The sequence below is a fragment of the Ostrea edulis genome, chromosome 3, assembly GCF_947568905.1.
Source record: "Ostrea edulis chromosome 3, xbOstEdul1.1, whole genome shotgun sequence".
NCBI lineage: Eukaryota > Metazoa > Mollusca > Bivalvia > Ostreida > Ostreidae > Ostrea > Ostrea edulis.
The window spans coordinates 93,623,527-93,649,668 of NC_079166.1; the positions used below are offsets into that span (position 1 = coordinate 93,623,527).

Consider the following 26,142-nt stretch of genomic DNA (forward strand, 5'->3'; position numbering starts at 1 on the left):
TCCGTGTTTGCCCAACTATCTATTTTGTATTGCTTGTAGGAGTTATGAGATTGATCACTGTTCGTTATCTTCACCTTGCATACTCTACCACATCACTAGAAAAGCTAGCTCACTAGCGAGGCATTATAAGTTCCCTTTTATACTGACCGCTACCGGTGGCGTAGCTACACAGTAGTACTGTATGCACGTGCTTACAAATATTTTCATTAAATTTTCTGTCGCCCCCAGACCCCCGCTTTCAAACCTAGCTACGCCACTGGCTACAATTAATTAATTAGCATAATATAAGAAGGATGTGGGACAATTCTTTGTGCAACTCAAAATTGTTAGTAATTATATATCAGGTGACAGAAATCTGAAATGATACATGCTTAGCTGTGTAGTTATTTGAACAATTGATCATAAAGATGTAGAAAATATCCATCTACTAAAAGTTGTACACAAGGCTTGAAAGTGTATTTCATAGCATGTTCTGATTCCTTGCCATCAGAATAAACGCGATAGACATTAGTTATACTCAAACCGAGTAACCTTCTTCTTGTAGCTGGCTGTCAGTAGTTGAGTGAACGGCGGGTGAACAACTTGGTGGACGGTGAATACAATGTGTGTGTATGTATTTAAAGACCGGTACATGCACATTGCATAATTATGTACACAGAGGCGGATCCAGGAATTGCGGTTACGGGTGTGTGTGTGTGTGTGTGTGTGTGTGTGTGACATTTTATGAGGCAGAGGATATGGGGGCCACCATGAGGCTCCCAGTGGGTCCAGGGCAAAGGGTGAAGCTCCTGGATTTTATAGATTTTATAGGGCTAGAAATATGTCTCCTTTTTAGTCATTTATACTATTTTCTATCATTTTTTATAAGGTGAAATTAATAAAATGACGCAAATTTTAAGGGGTTTTGAAAAAAAAAATTAAGTTCTCCCGATAAAGTAATTCAAGAAATCAAAAGATTTTGTCATTTATTTCTCCGGGAGTGGAAGAAATTATTGCATTTTTTTTTATCGTTTAGTACATTTTTAAAAACAAAATTGAGATACCACGATTTACCTTAAATTCAAAAATGTTAGGGGGCGCAGCATCGAATTGATGGATGATTCAATAAGTTGTCCAGAATCTCTAACAACAAGTATTTATCAAATGTCGAGAAGTGGTACCTATAGTCATTCCGTCTTGATTTATGAATTATAATAATCATAACATTTATACATATAGTTGAACTGCATCAGTTATTATCATTTCAAAACCAATTTTTATGTTTTAATTAAAACTACTTTTATACTTATAAGAATTTTCTCTAATTAAGAACGCAGCCTGTCTGATGACGTTTTGTTAGAATTTAAAATGTGCATTGAATACTATTGATTGTAATTCTGTGCCTATGCAAAATTCTTTTTAAAAAATACTCGGTTGTTAACTCAATAATAAAATTATCCGAAATAATTTTACAATTCCAAATATATCAAGTTTAAACAAAGCATAGATTACAAGTAGGCTGTACCTTTCGACATCCCCTATACTCCTCCTAGGCATCTGATCCCACCTCTGGTGTGTCCAGGGGTCCGTGTTTGCCCAAATACCTATTTTGTATTGCTTATAGGAGTTATGAGATTGATCACTGTTCGTTATCTTCACCTGGTCAATACCGTATCCTACTGCCATAAAATCTTTACATATGAAGATAACGGAAATATTAAGATATCAGATAATACCCCCCCCCCCCCCCCCCCCCCCCCTGTAACGTCAATGATGTAAGAATAGATTGTGTAGCTTGAAGTTTACTGTACTTAATAATAGATGTCCCATGCCAATATTTGCATCTATGTCACATTGCAAAAGGGACCCAGGTTCCCCTACGTATTGAGATCCGCGCCTGAATGGAAAAATAAAGGCTAGAACACATGGCAAGGCGATCCTTTCCTAGTTATTAACTAATTACTAAAGCTACATAAAGCTAATTAAAGGTGTTTTTTTTTATGGTCCCCTAATTTTATTCATCTGCTTTCTTTTTAATCCGGCTACCGTGAATATTCTTAAAATTATAAAGTCTTAAAACCATGGTGATCTTTTTAGATACCATGGACCATTTATGAATCAACCAACTCGGGTTCGATATTCATATGCTAACAGGAAGTAGTTGAATGTTAGCGCGTAATTTTGAAGAACTTCAACACTGACTGAAGTAGGCCACTTAATAACTTAGAAAGGTAGGACAGTACCTTGAGGCTTTGTTGTTATTTGTGCAAAATGTATAGCATTTGCGATACATTGTGTCAATCACTCAACTCTTTGAAAAATGTCTGCTCTGACATTCAGTCATACTCATAGGGGCCTAGTTGTAGATCTAGCATTAGGACATCTTTACAGATATTTTTTTCTTCTTTCAGAATTATGGAAAAAAGAGAGGAATTACTTGGCATTTCGTTGAAAAATGCGTCTAAAGATTTGATCACTTTTGTGAATCGTGTAAGTTGAAATACAAGTATTACCATAGTTACTCTGAAATTAGGGTAATTCCTCAGACCACGTCAAATAACGTTAGAAACGTTGTTCACGAATCACGAACGTTATCACACATTCAACGAACCCGATGGCATTTTGGTGAATTTTGTAGACCATATTAGAAATGATTGTTTGAAAGCAAACAACAAAAATTTAGAATTAAAAAACAACATATGAATCGCAATAATACAAACAAGCCGGTTTTATACAAGACAACGCTCGGGAGAGAAAATGCTTATAGTTATGTACATCGCGAAGTCGTAAACTCTCCATACACATTGCATTATGACACACAGTCGTTCAGTAATTCCCGTGAGATTTCTTCCAACATTACAGATTATGATGTTAAATCCTGTTGCCAACTTTCAATGTATCTATTGTAGGCCAGGGTTTGACATTAAGGCACGTCCGACCGACCGAGTCTACTAAATGATAGGTCCGGTCGGGTAAAATGTTGATTTACTAGTCCGACTGGTCGTGTTGAATAATAAACAAGAAACTACCAATCTTGAACCGTGTGGTGGAATAATCTCTATTTTTAGTTCTAATAAATAAGTCGCGGTCGGCAGTGATGTTTTACGACATCTACTCGATGTTAATTTTAAACAGTTTATTTGAATTGACTATAATAAAGTGTTTATCAAGTTAATAAATTACGTCGTAAACGTTTGTCATTTACATGAAGTATTTAAATATGGAGAAACTATCAGGGGTTTTTTTCTGGAAAGTTGGTCAGGGCTAGTGCATATAAAGTCAGGTCTAGTAAAAAATCATTTGAAGTAGCCCGACTGGTCTAGTGCTGAAAAAGGGTAAATGTTAAACCCTGTAGGCCATTTGTTTTGTGTGATTTCTGATCATTAATGATGGGTAGAAATACCGAATCTCATATTCAACAAAATGCAAATTTTTGTGTGCCAGTGCTCCCACTGGACCAGAATTCCCTTTCACCACTTTTTCGGGGAGTGTCGCGGCACAAATAATCACATGCTTTACAATTATTTCCATCATATTATATATTATTTTATTCATTACACTTATTTTAGCATTTTGAATCAGTTACATTACTTAATCATATCCAGCTACCATACCTAAACATTTCTTTCTGAAATAATAAGAAGTTGATTTGTTTGATAAATTCTATTATGGAAATCAAAATTCAGATAATAAATCATATAAACATAAACTTCATGATGCTACACCTCTCAGTGAAAACATTGTGTACATTGGCCGAAATGCAGATGTCACAAAACATCAAGCCCAATTTAATTTTAGACTGACTAGGGTCAGAAGCTACAAGTTTAGTGTCAAAATAGAATGGGGTGTATAGTCTTATGAGATTAGCATTTTTATACTGTTGCGCACTGAACTTCAAAGAAAATTATTTATTAAAATTGCTATGTCCATATCAATGGTGACCGACCGCATTGTTTATGAAGTATTCGAACTAAAATCACACACATCAAAATCAAAATCTTGTAATCAACGAGTTTGGCCGCAAAAACAAACAATTGATGTATTCAGATATACATTATACACAATAATACGGCCAATTTAATTACCGGTCGGTTCTCTGGTTAAGAATTGACATTAATGTGGAGATGATAATGAATAAGACTTTAAATGTTAAACAATTGACCACAGCAGGGTAAACAGCTGTCCGATGTACTCTATTACATAATCACCGACTTTTTTGCAGCCATAAATTACCTGAGGCTGTAACCAGCTCTGTGTGCACTGGAGCGACGCGAGATTTCCGGTCGCACGCGTTGACTGAATAAACAGATTTTGACTGCATAAACAAACAGGCGATAATGTGTCACTGACAAAGGATTAAAAATACAATTTATTGCAAAAAGGAATTTTCGCCACTTTCAATTTTTTTTCGCCATTTTTGAAAAAAATTCGCCATTGGCGAAAATGGCGAAGCCCAGCTCGAGCACTGTTGTGTGCTACATGTACTGACAGTCACATATTTTTGTTATGTTTTCCCTATAATTTATGTAAACCTGAAAGAATACAGTTGATGTTGTCATGATCTAAATAAAGTATATGCATAATCTAAAGCTCTACTGACATTGTAAACCCCCTTTCAAATTTTTAATATTTATTTACACGACAATAATCGCTGTCGAGGCCTTCCGAATCATTAATAAATGTGCATATACATGTACAATGTATGTGCAAATCTCTGTTGTGTCTAATGATTTCAGGGCATTCAATTTATATCATGCGCTTACAGATTTGTCAGATATTTAGACCCTATCTCTAGACCTAGGTGTTGTACGTTTGTGTTCTTGTACGTACAGTATGGGTCATGGGTGTTGTAATGTAATTTTCTTTTTATCTAAAACACTTTTTGGCCGGACATGACCTTTACTGATATTTTGATTAAAACGACTCGGAATGTACGCGGTTGTTAACACTCGCATCACATGGCTGTATCGTATTGTTAAAAACTAGCGGGAACTACAAATTACCAAGTGGGCGAGGAATGCAGAATTCGGGTGTTTTAAAATATTCAAATTTCCCAAAATTTGTAGCTTGAGCATAGGTTAGCATTCTCTGAATGAGCGTTAAAAATGTAAAAATCATTCTGATCTACATCACTTTGTTCCAACTAGATCTGGCGACAGAATTTTATTTTTTCATCTATTTTGAAAGTGATATGTTCTATTTTTAGAAGTGGCTGTACTCTGAGAATAGCTGCTAAACATTTTTCTTTGGGAATTTGGTCAATATACATCCTCGACAAAATACATGCAAATTTTGACAGAAATCTGTAGGGTTTTCAATACTAAGATGTGGTATGGGGAATTACCTTACGGTAATCGGTAGAATAGCCATGCATTGTGAAGGAAACGCCCCACCATGTGTGGTATTTAACAAGCACATAGATACAAGCAACTTATTAGATGCTTTCAAGCACTGTAGTTCCCTGACTTTAATTAACTAAACATTTACTCAATGCTTTATATTCATTTGAAGCACAAGAAAAATCTGACAGAGATCTTTGATGGGTTGACGAGGAAGCAGACGGAGGACCTGTGGGCGGGGCTTAATCAGATGTGTGCCACAACCCTCCTGACCCTCGACCTCACTCAGGATGACCGATTGGAAGGGGTAAGTGTCACATTGAAAAGGTTAGATGGATGGCCCGAATCAAACGCAAACAACCAGGATTGGGCAGTTAAAACCGCCCCCAGTTTTAACCAGTGGTTTTAACCGTCCCAGTCAATACTCCCCAAGTGGTCAATAATGGTCAATTGTGATTTAAACTGTCCATTTTGCTATTTTTGTACATTTCTTGCAAAGAGAAAGATTATAAGACTCTCTTATGAGTAGCCATGAAATATAAGGTGATTCCACCCGAGGGTTGCAAAAAAAAGCTGTGAAACCCCAAGGGTGGAATCACCTTAATATTTCATGGCTACTTATAAGAGAGTATTTTTCTCTCATATTTCTAGAAATTTTCCGTTTTCTTTGTGCCTAGCGATGCCATTTTGAGAATTTTCCAATTAATTAATTTTTCGCCGTACATTAAAAATAACACCAGAATCGAAATCTACGACCTTCAATTTGGCAACTATGTTGCCGACAAAAAATCGGCTGACGAGTGTATAAGTGAATTGTATTATAATTATTTCTCTTTGAATAAATCAATAATCAGGGTGATGCGTGACGTAACTCGACAGTCCATCAGCGTGAAACATTTTGGCAGACCTAATCAGAATATGAATCCACAACTGCACGTTTTTTTCTTAGAGGAGCATTGATATTAATTGAGCAGTTATTTAATTACGAGTGTGTAAAGAGAGATTCCAAGTGGTTTTTGTTGGTGGATATGGGCATGTCTAGCCTTTCGTTTTCCACGCGTGCAAGGACTCGAGTCTCATGGACATTGAAGGCACTTATTTCACCCGAGACACATATAGGGACAGTAGACGTTGACAGAGTGAATGTGGGGGTAGTCTTAGAACTAATAGACCGCGCGGGCTGGGTTTCTGTGAACTGGCATAATGCACCGAATGACATAGATGTACTCGACAGCATTTGTGTGAGGAATTTATGACTGTTGTTGAGTGTGCAGTAGTATTGTTCAAGGAATGTGTATTTTTGTGTCCGGTCACATACACCTGGGGATTATCAGGGACATTACAATCTGTCATTTTTTGTACAAGACTTTTTCAGAAGCTAGTCTAGTGTTCGTCAATCCAGGTAAGTTCAGCGATTTTTTAGGTCACCTGAATGAATTCAGGTGACCTATTGCTATCTGTTTTTATTTGTTTTTGTCCGTCGTCGTGCGTTAACATTTGAACATTTTCAGCTTCTTCTCTGAAACCCCTGAACCAATTTCAACCAATTTTGGCATATAGCATCTGTGGGTGGAGGGGAACAAAAATTGTGAAATTCGTGGTCCCTGCCCCCCTGGGGCAGGGGTTCTTGTGTTAGGGTGGGGCTCTATTGGTCATATAGTGAAAGTGTAGAAATTCTTTGAAAATCTTCTTCTCTGTCTCTGGGTATTAAGTAGACAAACTAATAGCATGGTAATGATGAGCTAGGATGCCTCTTTATACCCCCCACAACAAGTTGTGGGGGGGTATACTGGAATAGGGTTGTCCGTCCGTCCGTCTGTAGACACAATGGTTTCTGGGCTTTAAAGCATTATCCTTTCCACCTACCATCACCATATCATATATATGGACTACCCATGGGATGAAGATGTTCCCTATCGATTTTGGGGTCAAAGGTCAAGCACACTGGACATTGAAGTAGCAATATGGTTTCCGGGCTCTAAAGTGTTATCCTTTCCACCTACAGTCACCATATCATATATATGGACTACCCATGGGATGAAGATGATACCTATCGATTTTGGGGTCAAAAGGTCAAAGGTCACGCGCACTGGACATTGAAGTAGCAATATGGTGTCTGGGCTGTAAAGCGTTATCCTTTCCACCTACAGTAACCATATCATACATATGGACTACCCATGGGATGCAGATGTTCCCTATTGATTTTGGGGTCAAAAGGTCAAAGGTCATGCGCACTGGACATCGAAGTAGCAACACTCAGAAAAGAGGTAGTTTATACCTATTACCAACACCCTTTGGGAGATTGGAGTAAGCGGGGGGTATTCTTAGTGAGCATTGCTCACAGTACCTCTTGTTAAAAATTGTGAAATTCATGGCCCCTGGATCAGGGGTTCTGTTGCTAGGGTGGGGCTCTATAAGTCATATAGTGAAAATGCATTATTTCTTTGAAAATCTTCTTCTCTGTCCTTGGGTATTAAGTAGACAAACCAATAGCATGGTTATGATGAGCAAGGATGCCTCTTTCAAAATTGTGAAATTCATGGCCCCTGGGTCAGGGGTTCTGGTATTAGGGTGGGTCCCTATTGATCATATAGTGAAAATGCATTTTATTTCTTTGAAAATCTTCTCCTCTGCTGCTGGGTATTAAGTAGACAAACTAATAGTATGATAATGATGATCAAGGATGCTTCTTTCAAAACTGAAATTTATGGCCCCTGGGTCAGGGGTTCTGGTGCAAAGGCGGGGCTGACCACATAGCTATTCAATGTTTCTTCCATCCAAAAGTAAAATTCTTATATTTAAACACAAACCTAATTCAAACATTGGAAGGTTGTTACATGATACTCAGGTGACCTATAAGGCCCCTGGGCCTCTTGTTTCCTTATATAACTGGTACTGATAAACGGTACCATTCCCAATGTCAAAAACCATTGATTTTTCCCAATTTTGAGACTAAATATTCCCAATTTACTTGCCGAAATATAGACCGCTGACATCGTAATTTATTTAGTCTGAAACGTTGTACAAATTAACTAAAATGTCCACTTCCGGTATTAAATCGAAAGTACAGATCATGGCAGTGCGCATGTTTTGTAGAACTACGACGATTCTAAAACGAGCCTATGACGATTCCTTATGTCTCACAACAGCAAATATTAGCGTAAAAAAGTTTGTAAAGAGATGACTACTTCTTGTTTTGTTCTCTTTTTTCTTTTCTTTTAGTTGAAATCATTTGCCGATACATTTGTAGAAAATTCCCAATTTGTTCGATTTTGACGCTATTTTTCCCAATTGAGTGGGTACCTGTACCAGTACCAGTGGGTAGAAAAAAATCGCTGAAGCTAGTTGTGTATTGATTATGACGTCACGGGATATGTAAGATAAACGTCACGTGATATGAAAGATATAAATATCTTACATACCTTTCTTTCATAGAATATCTGTATCTTACATACGTACATTATGTAGGTATGAGAGAAAAATTAAGTCTTTTCATTATATGGATCAATTGTTGATTAATATTTTTCATTAGATAATCAAATGTAATTTCATAAGTTTAATATATTTTGTTTGCTGATCGAAACTGACCGAAATATCTTCAGTACCCACCAGAGGGTCACAGTTCTAAAACATAGCTTGATGATTGGAGACAGACCTCTTAATACATGTACCTGGACAGATTAAGAATAAAAGGTAGCTGGACATTACCTTAGCATAGGAAGCAGAGTTGACAGGTGTTAATAAGCATAGGCTGGGACCAGAGATGACCATTGTGCCTGTTATTGTTATGAAAACATCACCAACCCACCCCCTCAAATGTTTATTATTCAACAGTTAAAATGAAGATTCATGAAACAATGCTTATAGGTAGTTCTTGCTAAACTAAGGAATTTGAACAGAAACTTTTACATTTTCCCCAATTCAACAGTCGTTTGTACATTATTTATGTAATATTATGACTTATAAGTATTTTATAAACTGATATTGCATGTTATGAATTACAGAATTTACCACAATGGTCACTTAAACATTTAAAATAAATAACACAGACTATAATGACCAGATAATTTTCAATCGACCAGTATTAACCAATATTGACCGGTTTTAACCAGTATTGACCACTGGCCCGGTCAATACTCATATTGACCACTTTTTTGCCAACCCTGCAAACATCAGTGCATGTTAGGCCTCGACACTATTTTGCCTCCCCTCACCTCATTCAGTGCTCCAAGTCACATCTGCTATCAGATCGCAAAATGGCGACCTAGAAATATTTCTGGTCGTCTTTTTAGCTCACCTGAGCCGAAGGCTCAAGTGAGCTTTTCTGATCACATTTTGTCCGGCGTCCGTCTGTCTGTCTGTCCATCTGTCTGTAAACTTTTAACATTTTCATCTTCTTCTCATGAACCACTGGGTCAATTTCAACCATACATGGCCAAAAGCATCCTTGGGTGAAGGGCTTTCAAGTTTGTTCAAATGAAGGGCCATGTCCCTTTCAAAGGGGAGATAATCACAAAAATGCGAAAATAGGGTGGGGTCATTTAAAAATCTTCTTCTCAAGAACCACTGGGCCAGAAGAGCTGAAATTTACCTGAAAACTTCCTGACATATTGCAGATTCAAGTTTGTTCAAATCATGGCCCCCGGGGGTAGGATGGGGCCACAAGGGGGATCAAAGTTTTACATACAAATATATAGGGGAAAACTTTAAAAATCTTCTTCTCAAGAACCACTAAGCCAGAAAAGCTGAGATTTACATGAAAGCTTCCTGACATAATGCAGATTCAAGTTTCTTCAAATCATGGTCCCCTGGGGTAGGATGGGGCCACAAAAGGGGATCAAAGTTTTACATACAAATATATATAGAAAATCTTCTTCTCAAGAACCACTGAGCCAGAAAAGCTGATTTTTACATGAAAACCTTCTGACATAGTGCAGATTCAAGTTTGTTCAAATCATGGCCCCTGGGGATAAGATGGGGCCCCAAGGGGGGGGGATCAAAGTTTTACACACAGATATATAGGGAAAGACTTTAAAAATCTTCTTCTCAAGAACCACTGAGCCAGAAAAGCTGAGATTTACATGAAAGCTTCCTGACATAATGCAGATTCAAGTTTGTTCAAATCATGGGCCCCGGGGGTTGGATGGGGCCACAATAGGGGATCAAAGTTTTACATACAAATATATAGAAAAAATCTTTAAAAATCTTCTTCTCAAGAACCACTGAGCCAGAAAAGCTGATTTTTACATGAAAACTTTCTGACATAGTGCAGATTCAAGTTTGTTCAAATCATGGTCCCCGGGGATAGGATAGGGCCACAAGGGGGGATCAAAGTTTTACATACAAATATATAGGGAAAAACTTTAAAAGTCTTCTTCTCAAGAACCAGAGCCAGAAAAGCTGAGATTTACATGAAAGCTTCCTGACATAATGCAGATTCAAGTTTGTTCAAATCATGGGCTCCAGGGGTTGGATGGGGCCACAATAGGGGATCAAAGTTTTACAAATATATAGGAAAAATCCTCTTCTCAAGAACCACAGAGCCAGAAAAGCTGATTTTTACATGAAAACTTTCTGACACAGTGCAGATTCAAGTTTGTTCAAATCATGGCCGCCGGGGGTAGGATGGGGCCACAAGGAGGATCAAAGTTTTACATACAAATATATAGTTAAAATCTTTTTCTCAATAACCACTGAGTCAGAAAAGCTGATATTTACAAGAAAACTTTCTGACATAGTGCAGATTCAAGTTTGTTCAAATCATGGCCCCCGGGAGGTAGGATGGGGCCACAAGTGGGGGGGGGGGGGGGTCAAAGTTTTACATACAAATATAGGAAAAAGCTTTAAAAATCTTCTTCTCAAGAACCATTGGGCCAAAGAAGTTGACATTTACATGAAAGCTTTCTGACATAGTGTAGATTCAAGTTTGCAAAGGGTAGTTTGGGCCATAATAGGGACTTAGGTTTTACATGCAAATATATATGGAAAGTCTTCAGATATGGGCCAAGGTGACTTAGGTGAGTGATGTGGCCCATGGGCCTCTTGTTCAAATTTCTAGTTGCCATTTTCAGAATTTCTACTCACCTTGGTAAAAGATTTGGTAAATAAGACTTACAAGTTTTATTTTTTAATTTGAATATCTTTCAAGAAAAAATCAACACCCATACATGCATTTCATTTGTTTTATTTTTAAACTGAATACAAATGTACTGTGAAACATGCTGGATGCTGACAAGTCAAGTATTTACTCTGGCAAAAGTTGTAAATTGCATTTTGCCATCCTGTATATTTTACAGTACACTTCTGGGAAGAAAACCCAGCGTTCCACACAAGGATTTGCTTTAAAGTCCTCAATAAGTGGGCCTTCACTGCTTATGCGAATAAGAGCTTCTACTTTTGTTGGATCTTTTGCTGAACAATCAGTACCATTATCAGTAAGAACATTACATCCCGAGTTTGTAATTGTCTGTGAAAATTAGCAGCAACAGTTGCCCCGCTCGACTTACTGCTAATAATGCAATCACGGACAAAGACGTGTCTCTTACTGTTACCGTGAATAGTCACACTTCCACATTTGTAAGATGTACACCAGATCGTGGCGAAATCGGACAATCGGTGTTCAGAAATGGTGGACGTTACTGGCTGATTGGCCTCACAAATTCTGCAAAACATTTTGTCATCTCTGTATATCAACCACGAAAATTCCCTCAGCCATTTCAGGACTGGGGTTCTTTACATTTACATTTTTCCTCAGACACAACTAGTCATCTTTAAATGCAGAACTTTCTCTGTGTGATTCTTGAATTTCTTTGTTGCATATACTAGGCTAAGGCTTCTGCTTTTTACTACTGATAAATCCAAAGTGTTTTAACCCTCGTTGTCCTGCCATCTTGATTGCTTTCAAATGCTGCTTTGACCGAGACTGAAAAATATTTATTTAGACTTCCAATCCCGATTATAAAATTTTACTGGATGCCCAATTTTTCTCCACTTGCAAAAATGCGACTTAATTATAATCTTGCTGCAAGATCGATTTTCTGGTCGCAAATGCGACCATTTTACTCGCAACTTGAAGCACTGTCATTTCATCAAAACAGTCCCCAACTAAATCTAGGTTCACATATATTTTGGTAAATTAAAATGAAATAGTTTTTCTGGTGGGTTTTATTCTGAATTTAAAACATTAAAACTTTATAAATGTTGTATTTTATAAAATTCTCAGCAGTACTTCTATTGGTCTTAATTCTCTCACTTATCACATGTACAGAATAACTCTATCTCGAAGTCCGAGGAACCTCCAAAAAACTTTGAGATATCCGGGGGTTCGAGATATCCAAAATCTTGGATATATTTTTTTTGAAGGAGGATATTTGATGCATAGTATGGGATTTGCATTATAAACAAAAAACCTGTTGCCGTTTCTTGTAGTTTAATACAAGTTGATAAATTAATATTGTTAATATTGTGGAATTTCAAAGACAAACATTTCGTGTTTTTAATATATATAAACATCCGATTGAATTCACAATGTGTTTCAAAATTAAGATGATCGTGCCTGTATGCTTACTTTAAGTTTACTGATGTCCAGGCTCGACTGGGATATAGTTATTGCGTTGTAATGAAAGAACCTATCACGTAAGAAACAAAAAAGACGGATTTAAAAAAACTCAACTTTTAAATGTTTATTAAATAAATTTTCGTGTTTTCTCTGTACTAGTTTTAATGATGAAGCGTGTATTATAAAATGCATTATTGTTATTAAGAGCAATATCTTCAAGCGTACTTCGATGATTTTGTGCGTTTATCTAACCCACATGTTAATGATAGAGCGTGTGTCATTCAAAACACCATCCCTGGAATTGGGTGTGTTAGTTCATAATTGGCGGTGAACTTTAGCCGTAATGTTGGAAGGCTTCACTAATCACCCAAGCTGTTGAACCATTTATTGCGACCTGGGTCTACTCGGAAAAGGCGAGCGTGGATTAGCGGTCATTAATTATAATTGATGTAGCCGCGGGTGTGAATGTGTGACTTAACAACGCCAGGTATGGTAAGCAGAGTGGAAAGTTGACTGCATTTCGAGATAAACCAGGTGAATTTAGGGTATGAGACCTTGAGAATACTTCAACATAACCGGAGTATTCGAGATTACCGTGTTCGAAATATCAGAAGTTTTTTTAATCATTTATATAGGGAAAACGGCAGGGACTGGCGGTCGACTTCGACTCAAGCGGTGTATTCGAGATAAACCATATTCGAGATACAGATATATTACTGTATTTCAAAATGATAATGGGTCGATAAATCTAATTAGGAAATTTTAAATTCTTTGATCCTCTTGTTGCCCTGAGTGATCATGGTTGAGCAAATCAAAGGACCTAATTTTATTTGATTGGTTGAGGAGGAATGCTGATTTGTATAATACAAATGTACATACATATTTAAACTATATTTGGTGTGCGAGAGTAAATATTGCAGAGTGATTGTGATGATATTGTTAGTAGTCCAACCCTAATGGAGAATTTATTATTTTCAACGAAAAGGCATTCATTTTGAATTATTTTCCAGCTATAATTACCAAATACTGCTTTATTAGATTAAAATATAAATTCAACTAGCATTTAGGAAAAATTAAATTTGGGGGGGGGGGGGGGGTGCGCAGTGACCTAGATTTGTTTTAGTACATCAATTATTGAATGATGATTTTGTGGATCTTTTTACCTGTTTACCGAAAACTTTCCCCCAAAGATTTGTTTCTTTAATTTTAATCCATGAATTTTTTTTTTTCACAGGCCATTGTGAGGTGATGATTGTTTTATCGGTTAACCCTCAGTTTTTAGTATCTTCTGAAGAAATTTTTCAAATACTGCTTGATTTAGTTCTTTGATTATTAAGAAAATATTTGGGGGGCCGATAGTGATTAGGAGTAGAATACCACGACTGAAAAATTATTTTATTCCAAAGATGTCTTCTATGTTCATCAAAATATATCATTTCTACAGCATAAAGTCATTGACTTGTATTTAGCATATGTATTTGAGAAAAAAATATACCACCACTCAGAATTGTCAATGTTTAATGTTTAAGTCATGTTTTGTCCCCTTGCATCAGAACCACATACATACACAACAAAACAAAAACCCCAAAATGCGGCAATTCTGGTTGTGTTGTACTGTGTTGACCAATTTTCAAAAATCTTCTTCTCAAGAACCACACACATGTAAGAAAAACTAAATGCATAGTGATGTAGAGCAGGAAGACCTCTATATAAATAACATCGTCTTTAGTGCTGTTGATACTAAATTGAAAGTAAATGGATAGAACAGGTAGTCTTTTACCAAAATTGTAAATTTGATGATCCCCGGAGTAAGGGTTTTGACCCCAGGGTGGGGCAACACTTTGTATATAGTATTTATGTGCAAGTTTGCTGATACAGTTCTGTATAAAATCTAAATGCATACTTAGCAGAAAAGGATGTACAAAAAATGGTGAATTTCAATCAAAATCCAGGGTTATGACTTAAGGATGAGCCCAAATTAGTCATGTTTTGGATGTTTTAATGTTAATGCACCTATGATTTAAAGCCTTTCATCAGTGTATGCACTTTTGAAGGCATGCATGCAGTGAAGTTTTAAGAACACATCTTGTTTTATACTGTTGCTGAACATTAGAATTTAGCTTAGATATTCAGAACAGGAAATTTTTTCTAGATTTCATAGCCCATGGAAGTAGTCACTAGTATTCAGGTGACTGATAAGGCCTGTGGGCCTCTTGTATATAATTACATATTATTGTGTATTCAAGAAATGTGCGTTACATGTTGTATTATACATTTATTACATGATAGTGAGGGAGATATGAAGATTTATTCACCCAAGAAAATCATATTCCCCGAGCGCAATAAATCTTCATATCTCTCGAACATTCATGCAATAAATTATTTATTATACCGAAACAAAGCAAGACTATAAATGTGCATTTGAAATTGGAGTCTGCTCATCTATACATTGTATGTAGCTGAGATCGTCCTAACGGTAACACCGCACCGTCAACGTTTTATGGTAGAAGGTACAAACAACGAAATACACTTAATAGTGATATGATAACCAGTTTTTGTATTTCCATTCTCCTTGAATGCTGATTTACTTATTTGTTTTTTGTATCAACCAAAACCAGGCGATTTAACTGTATATCAGAGACCCACATATTTTGTGCCTTTCGAACTATGAAAATACAATGACTCAGACTTATTGTGACATCACAATAATCTTCGTCTACCTTGCCATAAAATATATGGGAAATACACGAGGTTACCCAAGGTGTAAATATGATCAGGAGATATGAAGGTTTATCATCCCTGGCATGTGACTGTCTAGACCAATCGGATTACGCATTGCATAGAATTCTCATACTGAGGTATAATAAATATTTTTGTGTATTTAGGAAATGTGGGTATACATGTTGTATATGTATATTTGTGTATTTAAGAAATGCGGCTGTATGTGTTGTATATATATTTTTGTGTATTAAGGAAATATGGGTTTACATGTTGTCAGGGCTCGAAATTAGCGAGAAATACTTGCAAATTACGAGTACATTTGAAATATAGGGAGTAAAAATAGTGGGCACTCGAAAATTTTAGCGAGTGGTGATTTACAAACTATGATCGTATCGTATCCGTTTTATACGGTGATGCGCTATTCGCTTTTCTTAAACTTGCACTCAGAATCATACAAACGTTTACATGAACGACCGATTTCAACATCCGTATTTTTATGCCCCCCTTTGAAAAAGAGGGGGCATATTGTTTTGCACCTGTCGGTTGGTCGGTCTGTCGGTCGGTCTGTAGACCATGTGTTGTCCGCTCAATATCTTGAGAACCATTCACTTGATGATAATGATATTTCATATGTGGGTTAGTTATGAGTAGAAGAGGATCCTTATTGTTTTTCAGGTCAATAAGGTTTATAAGTCCTGTTCACTTATAGGGGTGATTAAATTGAATTCCATGCAAGTATGAGGGTTTTGTTATTCATTTATCTACAAAGAAATCGGAGTATATGTTTTACCAAGTCTTCCGGTAGTCAATTTTATCAGAATGTCCTATCTACATGATACATCTGATCTACATTAATTCATTCTCATATTGAGGTAGGGTTGTAGTGATTACACGAGTGCACTGCTCACCACGTAGACGATTATCAGAAAAGTTCATGGGACTCGTGATCGTGCTGCTTATAAACCATTAGTCCGGGATTCGCTTTGAAAAATCACTAGTGACGCCCTTGATGTGGCGTGAAATTGAAAGACTGGATCTAGACCTGCGGTAAACAGGTTGTGGATTAGAGGTGCAATGGTCAAGAGACCTAAACATTGTACCATATGACTTACAAAACTTAGTGTATTGTCCAAACAATGTCTGTTGACCCACTAGGCTCACTAATGATGGGGAAAATAATTAATTTAAATTAAAACTTGAAAAAAGAGCACTGCTTCATTATTTTTATTTTAGCTTGTAGGTTTTCATTTTAGCCTGTGGGTATTTTACCCACAGGCTAAAATTAGCCTGTGGTAGAAAAATTTAATTTCGACCCCCGATGTTGTATATATATACATTTGTGTATTTAGGAAATATGGGTTTACATGTTATAAATATACGTTTGTGTATTTAGGAAATATGGGTTTACATGTTATATATATACGTTTGTGTATTTAGGAAATATGGGTTTACATGTTATAAATATACGTTTGTGTATTTAGGAAATGCGGGTTACTTGTTGACGTATATATTTTTTTGTGTATTTAGGAAATGCGAGTTACTTGTGGACGTATATATTTTTTGTGTATTTAGGAAATGCGAGTGGTGCTGGAGACGATGGAGTGTTTTGTGTTGCTGGCCCAGACTACAATCAAACAGACAAGTCCCCACATCCCTCCAGATCTCATGTCCACTGCCTGTGTATTACACGGTATGGAATTCTAAAATAATCACAATCTGTGTATTAGGTAGTATGGAGTTGTACCACAAACACAGTACGTACCACAAACACAGTACAAACACAGTACGTACCACAAACACAGTACAAACACAGTACGTACCACAAACACAGTACGTACGATGAAAGACTCTCTTTGTGTATTACACATTATTATAAAGTTTGAAAGACTCTCTTTGTGTATTACACATTATTATAGAGTTTGAAAGACTCTCTCTGTGTATTACACATTATTATAGAGTTTGAAAGACTCTCTCTGTGTATTACACAATATTATAAAGTTTGAAAGACTCTCTTTGTGTATTACACATTATTATAGAGTTTGAAAGACTCTCTCTGTGTATTACACATTATTATAGAGTTTGAAAGACTCTCTCTGTGTATTACACAATATTATGGAGTTTGAAAGACTCTCTCTGTGTATTACACATTATTATAGAGTTTGAAAGACTCTCTCTGTGTATTACACAATATTATGGAGTTTGAAAGACTCTCTCTGTGTATTACACATTATTATGGAGTTTGAAAGACTCTCTCTGTGTATTACACATCATTATGGAGTTTGAAAGACTCTCTCTGTGTATTACACAATATTATGGAGTTTGAAAGACTCTCTCTGTGTATTACACATTATTATAGAGTTTGAAAGACTCTCTCTGTGTATTACACATTATTATGGAGTTTGAAAGACTCTCTCTGTGTATTACACATTATTATAGAGTTTTACAACAGTTATAGATACTGCATTCATGGAAGTTATCATGAAACTTTGGTGGAAAGGGGTCTAGAAAAGTTACTTTTCCTCAGAATTGAAATGTTGACTATTTGTTAAATCTAATTTTAAAAGACTTATTTATTTGTATTGAATCATAAACATGTACACATGCCTTATCCGATATTTCCCGTACACATGCCTTATCCGATATTTCCTGTACACACACCTTATCTGATATTTCCCGTACACACGCCTTTTTTGATATTTCCTGTACACACGCCTAATCCAATATTTCCCGAACACACGTCTTATCCAGTATTTCCCGTACACATGCCTTATCCGATATTTCCCGTACACACACCTTATCTGATATTTCCCGTACACATGCCTTATCCAATATTTCCCGTACACATGCCTAATCCAATATTTCCCGTACACATGCCTTATCCGATATTTCCCGTACACATGCCTTATCCGATATTTCCCATACACATGCCTTATCCGATATTTCCCGTACACATGCCATATCTGATATTTCCCGTACACACACCTTATCCGATATTTCCCGTACACACGCCTTATCCGATATTTCCCGTACACAGAGCTCATCTTACACATGCCGGACGCTGCAGACAAACTGAAGAACAGCACGGCGGGATTGTTTGAAGACTGGTGGAGGCTGGGGCTGGAGGGACGATTTGATCTGGTCACTAACACTATCATCTACCTCCTGCAGAGGAGTCTGTCCACTAGAGGGGTAAGACTTGACCTCCCACAGAGAAATCTGTCCACTAAAGGGGTAAGGCTTGACCTACAGAGAAATCTGTCCACTAGAGGGGTAAGGCTTGACCTACAGAGAAATCTGTCCACTAGAGGGGTAAGACTTGACCTACAGAGAAATCTGTCCACTAGAGGGGTAAGACTTGACCTACAGAGAAATCTGTCTACTAGAGGGGTAAGACTTCTCCTCCCACAGAGAAATCTGTCCACTAGAGGGGTAAGGCTTGTCCTCCCACAGAGAAATCTGTCCACTAGAGGGGTAAGACTTGACCTCCTACAGAGAAATCTATCCACTAGAGGGGTAAGGCTTGTCCTCCCACAGAGAAATCTGTCCACTAGAGGGGTAAGGCTTGTCCTCCCACAGAGAAATCTGTCCACTAGAGGGGTAAGGCTTGTCCTCCCACAGAGAAATCTGTCCACTAGAGGGGTAAGGCTTGACCTCCTACAGAGAAATCTGTCCACTAGAGGGGTAAGGCTTGACCTCCCACAGAGAAATCTGTCCACTAGAGGGGTAAGGCTTGTCCTCCTACAGAGAAATCTGTCCACTAGAGGGGTAAGGCTTGACCTACAGAGGAGTCTGTCCACTAGAGGGGTAAGGCTTGTCCTCCCACAGAGAAATCTGTCCACTAGAGGGGTAAGGCTTGACCTCCTACAGAGAAATCTGTCCACTAGAGGGGTAAGACTTGACCTCCCACAGAGAAATCTGTCCACTAGAGGGGTAAGGCTTGTCCTCCTACAGAGAAATCTGTCCACTAGAGGGGTAAGGCTTGACCTACAGAGGAGTCTGTCCACTAGAGGGGTAAGGCTTGACCTACACAGGAGTCTGGGTAAGGCTTATGTTCTGTGGTTTGATTGTGTAATGTAAATCTTCCTTGTGTGCTGTGAATTATGAGAATTATAAATATGTAGTAGACAGCAGCATTATCTGATGTCTGTTGCAGAATGCCAGCAGTGTACGGAGGGTGTGGGTTCTGCACTCCGCCCTGGAGTTGGTGGACATGACCAATGAAAGTAGTTCACTTTTCTTCGATCTTCTGCAGCAGACCGTTGTCAATAGCAACTATCTGGGGACGGACGAGGTAATCTTGTTTCTTGACAGATGAGGTGTGCATGTGTTGATTATGATGAGATGATTTGATTGTGACAGAGTTGTGGAAAACTGCCAGTCATGCCGGCAAAACCGATTAAAAATGCTTGCGACAGGTATAAACGCCATTGATGTCGGTCGAAATGACCGGCCTGGTTTTTTGTTTTTGTTTTGTATCCTGCAAGCATCGGCGCATTTTTCAGCGCAATTATCTTTTAAAACTAAAATACGATTGCGTAATACTATTTTCCTTAAACAAGATCGAGGCTGATGAAAGCGAAACAAGCATGGCCGCGTGGCCCAATTTACAGCTGGAGCGAAACCAGGTAAAGATGTAAACTAACAGATGAAGACAAGGTTAAATACGAAAAATCTCGACAAAGAGAATTCAAACACAATTGGACAGAGGGGAGGGAATGGTTAAAATTTGATGGTGTTAAAATGGCATGCAATATTTGCATTGACAGACTGCCGGCTGCGTACCAAATGTGTAACCGCTTACAAAATTTTATCGTCGCCTCATTAAAATATAGGTACTCTTCTATAAGAGATCATGAAAATACTGTTCTTAACCGAGGAGCTGTGGAGATTTCACAAGCATAGAAATGGAGACTGAGTAAATGTAATTATGAAGTATATCAATGTTTAATAAAGGAAATAATTGTTGTGTACTTTTTGTTTTCTTTTAATTTTGTGATTTCGGACTGGCTTAAATTATTTCGGACTGGCTTATGTTGCCTTCCTGTCAGTCCGAATGACTGGCTATCTAAAAATGTTTTCCACAACTCTGTTGTGATGAGCTGATTTGATTGTGATGATATGAATTTATCATGAGATGTGTTGATCATGACGAGATGAATTTATCATGAGATGTGTTGATCATGACGAGATGAATTTATCATGAGATGTGTTGATCCTGACGAGATGAATTTATCATGAGATGTGTTGATCATGACGAGATGAATTTATCATGAGATGTGTTGATCATGACGAGATGAATTTATCATGAAATGTGTTGATCATGACGAGATGAATTTATCATGAGATGTGTTGATCATGACGAGATGAATTTATCATGAGATGTGTTGATCCTGATGAGATATATTGATCATGATGAGATGAATTTATAATGAGATGAGTTGATCATGACGAGATGAATTTATCATGAGATGTGTTGATCATGACGAGATGAATTTATCATGAGATGTGTTGATCCTGATGAGATATATTGATCATGATGAGATGAATTTATAATGAGATGAGTTGATCATGACGAGATGAATTTATCATGACGAGATGAATTTATCATGAGATGTGTTGATCATGACGAGATGAATTTATCATGAGATGTGTTGATCCTGATGAGATATATTGATCATGATGAGATGAATTTATAATGAGATGAGTTGATCATGACGAGATGAATTTATCATGAGATGTGTTGATCATGACGAGATGAATTTATCGTGAGATGTGTTGATCATGACGAGATGAATTTATCATGAGATGTGTTGATCATGACGAGATGAATTTATCATGAGATGTGTTGATCCTGATGAGATATATTGATGTGATTATGGTGAGGGGTATTAATCTTATTTAGTATTTTGTGTGCTGGCGATGGTTGGTCATAATAATATCTACAGCTGTAAGACTTGTATAATACCCTAGATTTCAAAATATGATGGTATGCAATTTAGGAAAAGCAATTTCATCTGTCTTATCTATGGTAGAATGAAAATTATCACTTGCTTTGAAATCTAAGAGGCTTTGATATAATACAAGCATGTATAATTTTAACTTCACCAGAATTGTACAACTAATAAATTAGCAACTAGCCCAGGGGCTTTTGATAAATGGAGTTAATACACATGCATGTTGAAATAGATCATTTTATTTTTATTATGTAAGCCAATATCGTATCTTATATCATTAATGAGTTTCTTCAGTAGTTTTTGGCTCAGTGATATATAGTGTGACCACCAGTTCCGAGTGACCATTACAAGTTGTCAGTTCCTTTATTTGTGTACAGGTATTGTCCACATTTGTGGGCCCCCTTCAGATAGCTGGCTAGCTGCACGCATAGCAGATCTCCATTTTGAATGTGTCGTTTGTGTTGTGTTAGTGACTTTCACTTGTATACCCTGAACCTGAACTCTAAAATAATTGGGTCACACCCGATATTTTCAAACAGTCATGTAGACCGACATTTTCTAGCAAGTTATCGGCCCAGAGAATTTTTTACCGGCCTTGCCGACAGGACTGACAATTTTCGATAACTCTGGTGTACATGCATTAATAACTGCAGTCGGTTCATCAACAACTCTGGTGTACATGCATTGATAACTGCAGTCGGTTCATCGACAACTCTGGTGTACATGCATTAATAACTGCAGTCGGTTCAGTGACAACTCTGGTGTACATGCATTAATAACTGCAGTCGGTTCAGTGACAACTCTGGTGTACATGCATTAATAACTGCAGTCGGTTCAGTGACAACTCTGGTGTGCATGCAGTAATAACTGCAGTCGGTTCAGTGATAACTCTGGTGTACATGCATTAATAACTGCAGTCGGTTCAGTGACAAAATGAAGACGTACCTGATAACTAGGAAGGTAGAACATTTTCTGGACATCAATAACAATACCTGTTCAGCTGTCAAAGAAAGACACGCACCCCCCTCCCCAAAAAACAAAACAAAAAAACACCAAACGATGAAATTGAAATATGATAACACCAAAAGAACCCGGCATTCTTTATCACAGCGGAAGACCTCATGGCTGTGATTGTACTTTGATAACGAGTTAAGTCTCATGCATTGCAAGCACTGTAAAAAGTAATCAAATGCGAAATCATAAGTTCCAGGGAAAAATGATACATGCAACTTTCTTGTAAGCCATTTTTTTACTTGTTGGTATATGAAAGGTTCTCTACCCAGGAAGAAAAGACTGGTTATGGTAGCTCAGTGGTAGACCGTTCGCTTCGTAACTGGAAGGTCGTGAGTTCGAGTTCTGCTCATGCCATGGCCACATCAAACCTAAGATGTAAATATATTCTCGCCAAATGCTTGGTATTTAGCAGTGAGAGTCACAGGTCTTTGGATATGACTTCCCACGTCGCGGCAGGTGTTAACACGTTAAAGAACCCTCACTACTACGACCTTGAGACAGAGTACACAGCATAAGTCTAAATTTGTGGTATTTCACCTACAGCTGGTGACGTCTCAATATGAGGAGAAAATTCCTGACTGGATGTAAAACAAACAAACAATTTGGTAAGAAAAAAAAAAAAATTCTGAACCTGGACCACTTAAAAAATTACGAAGGCTTCTGTGGTGTTCATGAGTTCGAAGATGGTTGGAAAACTGACCGTGTGTGTCTGAATGTGAGTGGGAGATGATCTTAAATCTGTTTTTAACGTACAGTTTACCAGAGTTGTCAAATTTTTTAGATTACTGTCAGACATTTGGTCTGACAGAGTTAAAGGTTCTGTCAGACCGGACAAAGTTTTGTCAGACCAGATACATGTACCTTGTATTGCATAGAAAAAAAGAAAGAAGAACTGCACCAAAATGTCTTTCTTTGGTTTTAGTATGATACACATATTATATAATATGATACATAATGTAATAGAGACATTAATGGACTGGATCACAGCGAGAAATATCCATGATGATTAGGTTCTCGCTATTCCAGCAAAAATTTCTCGCTCGCAGAAAAAAATTGGTTTACAGTATTTTGAAAAGTATATTGATTTTCAGCTAATACCACCATCTCCATTTTGTAATTATATGAATACACACGTTTCCACTACATTGGTCTGCTTTACACATTGAATTCACTTGGTCCTCTTTAACACAGGTGCAGCAAAGTTACTTTGTCTTTTAACGCAAGAGCAAAAATGGAATTCAGATGAAAGATTTTTAACACTTCAGTATTGTTTTTCATTTCAGGGCTGTTGATTTTTAACACTTCAGTATTTTATTATTATTATTTTATTTTTTTCATTTTAAGACTGCCGATTTTTAACACTTCAGTATCGTTTTTCATTACATGGCTGCCGATTTTAAACATTACATTGCTTTTCATTTCAGGGCTGCCGATTTTTAGGATTCATAATGACTCTAGACTGCACATTGACAGAAAGTCTCCACAAATGTATCAAAAACCACCTCCCTACTGCCCCCAGGTAAATATCTAAAACCACCTCCCTACTGCCCCCAGGTAAATATCAAAAACCACCTCCCTACTGCCCCCAGGTAAATATCAAAAACTCCTCCCTACTGCCCCCAGGTAAATATTAAAACCACCTCCCTACTGCCCCCATGTATTATATTAAAAACACCTCCCTACTGCCCCCAGGTAGATATCAAAAAACACCTCCCTACAGCCCCCAGGTAAATATCAAAAACCACCTACCTACTGCCCCAGGTAAACATATAGTAAAAACCCATCTTCCTACTGCCCCCTGGTAAATATATATTAAAAACCATCTTCCTTCTGCCCCCAGGTAAATATATAGTAAAATACCATCTTCCTACTGCCCCCAGGTAAATATACAGTAAAAAACCATCTTCCTACTGCCCCCAGGTAGATATATAGTAAAAAAACATCTTCCTACTGCCCCCAGGTAGATATATAGTAAAATACCATCTTTCTACTGCCTCCAGGTAAATATACAGTAAAAAAACCATCTTCTTACTGCCCCCCAGGTAGATATATAGTAAAATACCATCTTCTTACTGCCCCCAGGTAAATATATAGTAAAATATCATCTTCCTACTGCCCCCAGGTAAATATACAGTGGAGCCTCGGTAGTCCGGACGCCATTAATCCGGACGCTTCACCTTCCGGACGATTTTTCTCGGGAACAGAATTTTTATACATTATTTTGCATCATTAATCCGGAAATTCGCGTTCCGGATCCGGACGGTCACTTTTTACTACAAAACGTTATAATGCATTGAAAATTGTACCGTTAATCCGGACGGTAATTTTGTTTAGGGAAGGTCTGTGTCGGACAATTTTAGCAAGGCGTAAATTATAAAGAAAACAAGCCAAACTGTCTAATTGAAGCGATTACCTGTACCCTGTCAACACCTTCCTCCAATTAGGTGGTGTGTGATGATAAGTCCGGTAGATAGCACGTGCCGATCGAGACATTGTATTGCCAATTTTCGCACATAAGATCTTTATTGCGTGTAGTGTTGAATTTTGTGAATAAATCTGTAGCATATTATTTTATAGTCTTGATCAATACCCTAATAGTATTAATAAATTAAACATCATGCCGTAATGATATTTTTTAACTGCTACACATATCAGTTGTACTGATTCGTAAATTGATATCGGCTTATTCAAATCTAAAGAGTGTAGATTATACTTCTAGATTCTGGATTTTATACTGTTGATTGGCGTGAAATATACATGTATGTTCATGCACATGTATTTGCAGTAAGTTTTTAATGTTTAGAATGTCGCGCATGTAGAATGTACTTGTGTACAATTGATTCTTGTTACAATGTTGTAGAGCTTTATTGCTTTCGAATTTTTAAACTCTGGGTAGAAGTGAGAAAATTACCATTTTAAGGAAAATGACAATTAAATTCTGGATGTACCTGTAATGTTAGTTTCACGCGAGTTTTGTTCCGTTATTATCGCATCATGAAAATAATGGGTGCACGTGACTAGATCAAAGCAGTAGTAGGTCTTGATATTACAAGCTTAAATGATTTTGTTCTCCCGATATTGTCTTGGATAATGATAGAATAAGAAATATAAACTCTGGCAGATTGAATTTTGGTTAAAGAATGTTGTCAACTGACATGATAATCACGAAATTCTTATATCAACTTTGGACGATGAAGATTGTTTTAACAGAGTGCCGAACCCGTGAATCGTGACAGATGGAAATTACCGGCCTCTTTAAGAAGTAAAGGTGTGATGAAATGTTTGAAGTGTAAATGATTATGTTAGTTACTAATGATTTATTTACTTATAGTTACATAAAGGGCTTCATTATTTGTTTTAGTGCATACGGTACACAGTTTTGTATATTTATTTGTAGGGATCATATGTATATACAATGTAAGCACAGGCAAATACACTGAACACTTACAATTTTAGTGCTTTGAAATACATGTAAATGTTAACATTATCATAATTTATTTACTAATGCAAATGGTTAAATCCAATGATAGAATATGTTTAATTCACTATGCATCAATAAAGTAGGCACATATTGGTT

At 37.2% G+C, this 26,142-nt stretch overlaps 1 protein-coding gene across 4 annotated transcripts in view; it reads left to right on the top strand.

The window, feature by feature from the left end:
* Nucleotides 1–558: 558 nt before the first annotated feature.
* Nucleotides 559–26,142, top strand: part of LOC125673043 (condensin-2 complex subunit G2-like) — a 93,044-nt gene continuing 67,460 nt past the window's right edge. For 2 of the 4 annotated variants that reach the window (XR_007369239.2, XM_048909298.2), the window contains exons 1-8: nt 559–609; nt 2,077–2,210; nt 2,391–2,469; nt 5,491–5,625; nt 17,170–17,287; nt 18,632–18,786; nt 19,751–19,888; nt 23,990–24,084. Coding sequence is in view for 3 of the 4 variants with exons in the window: in XM_048909298.2 (XP_048765255.2) it covers nt 2,395–2,469; nt 5,491–5,625; nt 17,170–17,287; nt 18,632–18,786; nt 19,751–19,888; nt 23,990–24,084 (716 nt within the window). In the remaining variant the exon portion in view is untranslated. Of the gene's footprint in view, nt 610–2,076; nt 2,211–2,390; nt 2,470–5,490; nt 5,626–17,169; nt 17,288–18,631; nt 18,787–19,584; nt 19,609–19,750; nt 19,889–23,989; nt 24,085–26,142 lie in introns of those variants that run through there. The other 2 variants (XM_048909300.2, XM_048909302.2) reach the window with 2 other exon arrangements.